The sequence below is a fragment of the Elephantulus edwardii genome, unplaced genomic scaffold (assembly GCF_000299155.1).
Source record: "Elephantulus edwardii isolate Elephantulus edwardi_28Jun2011 unplaced genomic scaffold, EleEdw1.0 scaffold00073, whole genome shotgun sequence".
In the NCBI taxonomy this organism is placed as follows: Eukaryota; Metazoa; Chordata; class Mammalia; order Macroscelidea; family Macroscelididae; genus Elephantulus; species Elephantulus edwardii.
In genome coordinates this window covers 708,856-715,433 of record NW_006399823.1, presented here as the reverse complement: position 1 = coordinate 715,433, position 6,578 = coordinate 708,856, and the positions used below count along the sequence as shown (strand labels likewise).

General features: G+C 41.8%; 1 protein-coding gene across 1 annotated transcript in view; it reads left to right on the top strand.

Annotated features, from left to right (window-relative positions):
* The first annotated feature begins 2,318 nt into the window (after positions 1–2,318).
* The window catches only part of RAD18 (RAD18 homolog (S. cerevisiae)), a 135,446-nt gene continuing 131,186 nt past the window's right edge, over positions 2,319–6,578 (top strand). The window contains exon 1 of the mRNA XM_006888949.1: positions 2,319–2,324. Within this exon, the coding sequence (XP_006889011.1) occupies positions 2,319–2,324 (6 nt within the window). The remainder of the gene's footprint in view (positions 2,325–6,578) is intronic.

Genomic DNA, 6,578 nt, shown 5'->3' with positions numbered 1-6,578 from the left:
CTAGGCTTTAAGAGAGGAGGGGATAATTTATCCCCTCAGGAGAAGAGGAAACACAAGAAGAAGCGCCTGGTGCAGAGCCCGAATTCCTACTTCATGGGTGTGAAATGTCCAGGATGCTACAAAATCACCACGGTCTTCAGCCATGCACAAACAGTAGTTTTATGTGTTGGCTGCTCCACTGTTCTCTGTCAGCCTACAGGAGGAAAAGCAAGGCTTACAGAAGGATGCTCTTTCAGACGGAAGCAGCATTAAGAAAAAAATCAAGATGAAATTATCTCAATAAACAGAATTTTGGATTAAAAAAAAAAATTTATCCCCTCAGGCTTTCAGGCCCTAAAGAAACGATGACTGCTGGGAGAACAAACAGGTTCATCCTAGAGAGGGTGAAACAAGGCTGCTCTTTGGAGGCAAGGATTCTGAGGCTTTACTTGACATACTTTGGGCATGTTGTAAGGAGGGACCAGTCCTTGGAGAGGGACATCATGCTTGGAAGGGTAGAGGGGCAGAGAAAGAGAGGAAGATCATTGATGAGATGGATTGATTCAGTGATGAGGGTAATGAGGGTAGGTATGTCAGAGACAGTAAAGTTGGCACAGGATAGAGCAGGCTTTAGGAGTTGTACATAGGGTTGCTATAAATCACAAGCAAATCAACATCACATAACAACATTAGAAAGCTTACGGAAAGAAGGGCCTGGACCTTGGAAGCTTTGACAAGGCTTGGATTTTATTTACTTTGATTTCTCATTGTCTGGATTTAACAGGACACTTAATTGTGCTCATGCAAGACCAATACCCAGACCAACAGATGTTCTAGGAGGACAGCAAGGGAATATAAAATCAAGACAGGTGCGTGTCAGGACTGTATCCTTTCTTCATACCTATTCAACCTGTTCACTGAGCAAATAATTTGAGAAGCTGGACTTTATGAAGAAGAATGTGGCATCAGGATTAGAGGAAGACACATCAACAACCTGCATTATGCAGGTGACATAACCTTGCTTGCTGAAAGAGAGAACTTGAAATGCTTTCTTGCTGCAGAAGATAAAAGACTCAATATAGATTTTAACTTAACATCAAAAAGACAAAAATTCTCATCCCTGGACCAATATGCAACATCGTGGTCGCTGGAGAAAAGATTGAAATTGTCAAGATTTCATCTTACTTGGATCCGAAATCAACACCTTTGGTATCAGGCAGGCAGTCAGGAGATCAGGAGACATAGAGGGGAAAGTCTGTCAGGGATCTCTCCAAATTATTAAGACAGGTGCACCTATTGCAAGCCATCGTCTTTTCCATCATTTACTATACATCTGAGAGCTGGAGAATGAATAAAGATGACAGAAGAATCGTTGCCTTTGAGGTGTGGTGTTGAATAAGAGCACGAAAGGACAGATGGAGAAGAGACTGCTAGAGTGCTCCTTTGGAGTCTAAGACGGCAAAGTTTTGCCTTACATACTTTGGACATGTTATTAGGAGGGACTGCTCTGTGGGAGAAAGATGGTCAGTCAACTCCCGTGCGATTTACTTCCTCTGAACCCCCCCTGTAGGGACAGCTATTGATCGATTCTAACTGTAAGGTACGCAACAATATTCTTCGGAAAGCGACATCATGTTTGGAAAGGTTAGTGAAAGAGAGGAAGACCCTCAGTCAGGTTAACTGACACAGAGACTATAGCAGTAGGATCAAGTGTGTCAGAGATGGTAAGGATGGTGCAGACCAGGATCTAACATCGCAGCCCCTAACAGCCAAGAGTAATCACCGTTTCTGGCACTGAGCTCACAAAGATTAGCTGAAAGATCTCCCTGCTTCACAGTATAGGGGTGGAGGGAAGCCACTTTAAAGAAATGGGCAGAAAGAGCAGCACCCCACCTACAACTCTCAGCTGGCTCGCCGACCTTTGCTGCTGAGTTGCGATCGATGACATAGAGCGTGCGCAATGAGAGCCCTTCGCTTGCACCCCTCTTATTTACTACAACTCCCAGCAGCCTCGCGGACCTCCGGCGCGTGGCGATGGATGTCGTAAGGCGCGCTCAATGAGCGCCACAATTTCCGGCAGGCTCGTGGGTCACCGGCGTGTCGTGATGATGACGTAAAGCGCGCGCTGTGAGAGCCACTCTGCCTCATTCCCTTTACTACAACTCCCGGCAGACACGTGGACGACAGGGGCGTCTTGGATGGATGACGTCAGGCAGCAGCGCGGGGAATTTCGAGTGACGCTAGAGCGCGGGAGACCGGTGGGTGGTGGAGTCTCTGCCTCTTCATTTGAGACCATGGCCTCCCTGGCGGAACCAGGATGGCCTCCGAATCTAGCAGTCATGAAGGTGAGTGCTTTGGAGAGGGACGGGGCGCCCTGGTGTCCACGTATGTTCGTAACTAGCGAGGGAGAAAGGACGACTTAGCATTCTGGGCCTGGCCCCTGAATCTACTCAATCTTTTGCTGGCTGTCAAAGCCTCTTGGGCCTGTTTTCTCTCCTGCAAAGTGGCGAGGGTAGATTTCGGGCGATCTTACGTTGACTGTTTTATGGAACCAGGTATTCACTCTTCAGGCACAACAATTATAGCGACGTTGAGGAAAACAGGTGCCAACATAAATAGAATGATGACAACAACTATTTTTGTGAGCTTACTATGTGCCAAACAGCATGTTAAACTCTCGCAGTGCATTAATGGCACCAGACATGATTTTGGGAGGACATTGCATCAAGTGACATTGTGTTATGAACCAAATACTCTTTTTTACGTTTCCTTTAGTACTCTGGAGGTTCCGTGCTGGGTTGTGCTAACATTTGCTCCAGCTCCTTAACATTTCTGACAGCTCTAGTAATTGATCACCGTTTTCACCTTTAAAGCAATCAGGAGTCACAGTCAACACCCCAAAGATAAAAACAAAAAGCCACTAAAGAAGTTAATTCCAATTCATAGCAATCGTGTAGGTAGAATAGAACTGTCCCTTAAGGTTTCCAAGTCTGTGGATCTTTACAGAAGCCAATTCTGCCTCCGCATATTTCACTGGAGGAGCAGCTGGTGCCTTCGAACCACCTAATTTGTGTGGCAGCTGAATTCCTTCACCGCAGTGCCACCAACAGTTCTTGGGCTCAGCACTGTTGTTGCTATTTTAGGTACTATAGAATAAATTCTGGTTCAGAGATGCTATGTATAACAGAGCAGAAGTACCTTGTCCTTGTAATTGCTTCAACCCATTGTTGGAACTACTGTGTCAGTCCATCCTGTATAGGGTCTTTTTTTCACTGTCTGCTGTACCAAGCATGATGCCCTTCTCCAGGGTCAGGGGCATTCACAAAATATGTGAGATAGAATCTTGCCATCTCCATATTCAAGGAGCATTCTGGCTGCACTTCCTCCAAGACAGACCTACTAATTTCTTTGGCAGTCTGTGATATGGTCAACATTCCTTCCCAACACCATAGTTAAAAGGCATCATTTCTCTCGTCTTGTTAATTGTTCTCATGTACTTGAGGTGATTGAAGATTCCATGGTGTGGGGCAAGAGCCCCGTAGTCGTCCAGTTATCATCTCTTGAGCATTTTAAAGATGTTCTTTGCACCTACCTTTCTTATGCAGGTTGTTAGATGCTGTAGGTTGACTAAGACTCATAGCAGCCCTATGAACAACAACTCTGAACGTTGCCCTATTCTGCGCGCTAACCTCACAGTCTCTGTCAGACTCAATCCTGTGGTGGTAGTCACTGTGTCAGTCTTGTCTCATTGAGGTTCATCCTCTCTTATGCTGACCTTTCCCAAGTTGTTCTCTTTTTCTAAGGACTCGCCCCTCCTAATAACACGCCATCCTTGCTTCTAAGGTTGCACTTTTAAAAATGTTTTTATTTATTCTTTTTTTTCTGGTTGTATTTTTTCCAAGATAGAGTTATTTGTTCTTTTGACAGTCCATGGGATATTCCACACTCTTCTCTAATACCAAAATTCAAAGGCATTGATTCTTCTTTATTCATTATTTAACTTTCACTTGCTTAGGAAGCAATTGAAAGAAAATACCATGACTCCTAGCAGGTGCACCTTGGTCTTTAAACTGACATATTTACTCATTTTCTCATTTTAGAGAAGTCTTTTTTTTTTTTAATTCATTGTTGCACATTTTCTTCCCCTTTCATTCCCCTTTCCCTAGCCCACTGTGCAGTACACTCCTTGTTCCTGATTATTCTTAGACATATAATGCTTAATCATATATTCATTCCTTTCAAATCGTTCTTCCCCTCGTCTGTTCTAACACAGTGTTCATTAGCTATCCACTCTTTTTCCAGTCTCTCTCCAATCCTCCCATGTTTGTCCTATATTTTAACAGTGGTGTCATGCAGTATTTATCCTTTTGTAACTGAGATAGTTCTCTTAGCATAATATTCTCAAGGCTCTCTCATGTTATATAATGTTTTACTATTTCATTGGTTTGCAATGCTGTGTGGTATTTCATTACCTCAGATTTTATCCTTGCAATCTGTCTTTTGATTTCTTGACTGCTTCTATGTGAGTACTGTTTGTGGATCCAAATAAGATGAAATCAGTGACAACTGTAGGGTTTTCTCTGTTTATCATGATGTTACTTACTGGTCCAGTTGTGAGGATTTTGCTTTCTTTATATTGTGATGTAATCCTTACTGACTTTACTCTTTGATCTTCATCATTAAGTACGTCCGGTTCTTCTTGTTTTCAGCAAGTAATCAACACTTGGTACCAGCAGCCAGGAAATTAAAATGTGAACTGTATTGGGAAAGTCTGTTGTCAGAGACCTCTCCAAGCTACTGAGAATCAATTATGTCAGTCTGGAGCCCATGATTCCATCACTGGGGTAATGGAGATAGATGTGTCGGAGACAATAAGATTGGCAAGGGATAGAGCAGGGTATAGGCTGTTGTACATAGGGTGAGTCGCAGGTGACAGCACATAACAACAACAAGAAGGTTGTGTTAATGATTCTTCTTATCCTGATGCTATTTTCTTCTTCATGTAGTAAGCTTCTTGGAATATGCTCATTATGCAGATTGTTTCAAGATTGTGAAAAGATACAACGCTGACATATGCCTTTTCTGATTATAAATTATGTCATATACTGTTGTTCTTTCAAATCACTGTATCTTGTTCCATGTACTGGTTCTGTCTGAACACAGGTGTTCTGGAATTCCCATTCTTTGCAGAGTTATCCACACAGTTGAGTGCCTTTGCATAGTCAGTAAAACAAAAGTAAGTATCTTTATGGTATTTGCTTTCAGCTATGAGGTACCTTGTTCCAATACTTCTTCAGAATCCAGCTTGAATTTCTGTTATCTCTGTTGATTACTGTAATTATCTTTATCAAGATTTTGGGTTTTTTTCTATTATCAGTGATATTGTTAAGTAAACATCTGCATTCTATTAGATTACTTTTCTTTAGAATGGACACAAATAGTGTCAAGTTAGTTGGTTTGGTTGATTTATTAAAGGCTTGACATTAGTTGCTAATAAATATTTCATTCATCTAGTACATATTTGTATGACTGTTTCTTGTTTTGGACCAGGCGTATCAGTCTTTTTTTACAGGACTGATAGACTTGATTTCTGCTAGAATTGTTCAAGAGTCTATCTATGTTGTATAGCTGCTTAGCCTTGGTTGCTTGGTTTTCCCCATTTGTGGTTGTGGACGGGATCACTTGTTCTTTTTGTCAGTTCCTTCATTTGTAAACTGAAGAGTGTAGTATCTGTTCCTCTGACTTCTAAGGCTGACCTTAAGAATTATATGACAGAACTTGGAGAGGCTAAATTAATGATAATGTTATTCCTGCTATCAGGTATCATCTGAAATCCTTGGGAACTTTAGACATTTTCATTTCACACATGGCAAAATGTAAAAAGATCCATGATAGCTCTGCTTTTGAAGTGATAATTTGTGTACCAAGATGCAGTGAAGAATTTTGAGGCCTACTGGTCCTGGATAAAGTTAAATCTTTGCTATTATAAGCTGTGTGACCTTGGATCAATTACTTAGCCTCTGTGGCACTCAATTTCCTCTTTGCTAAACTGGAAACTAAAATGTTCATGTTGTACTTAACTACCATCAAGTCAGCCTTTGACTCATAGTGACTGCAGGCACAATGGGATTGAACTGTTGTGAGTCATACTGCATTGACTAGTTTTCTAAAGTTGATCACCAGGCTTTTCTTCCTAGTGTGGCTTCCTATTTTAGAAACTTTTCTGAAACCTGTTCAGCATCAGAACAGCATGTCAACTTTCACTATCAGGAGGATGGTGATGACTATGTGGAATGGAACCCAGGTTTTCCAGGTGAAAGATGAGAGTTTTGCAAAATGGCCAGACCAGGTATTAGATAGAGATAAAGAGAGGCACATGAATGATGTCAAAGACAATGATCTGAAACCACCCTCTCTAAAAAGCCTAGTTCCACATGGAGAAAGTGGCCTATCCAGGTCTTTGGGACATATTTTTCCAATAAAACTATCCTTGTTTTTACTTTTATTTTTGTTTCCTTATCTTACCTGATAGTTGTACTTGTTGTTATTGTTGTTATGTGCCATCGAGTCGTTTGCGACTCACAGGGACCCTATGTACA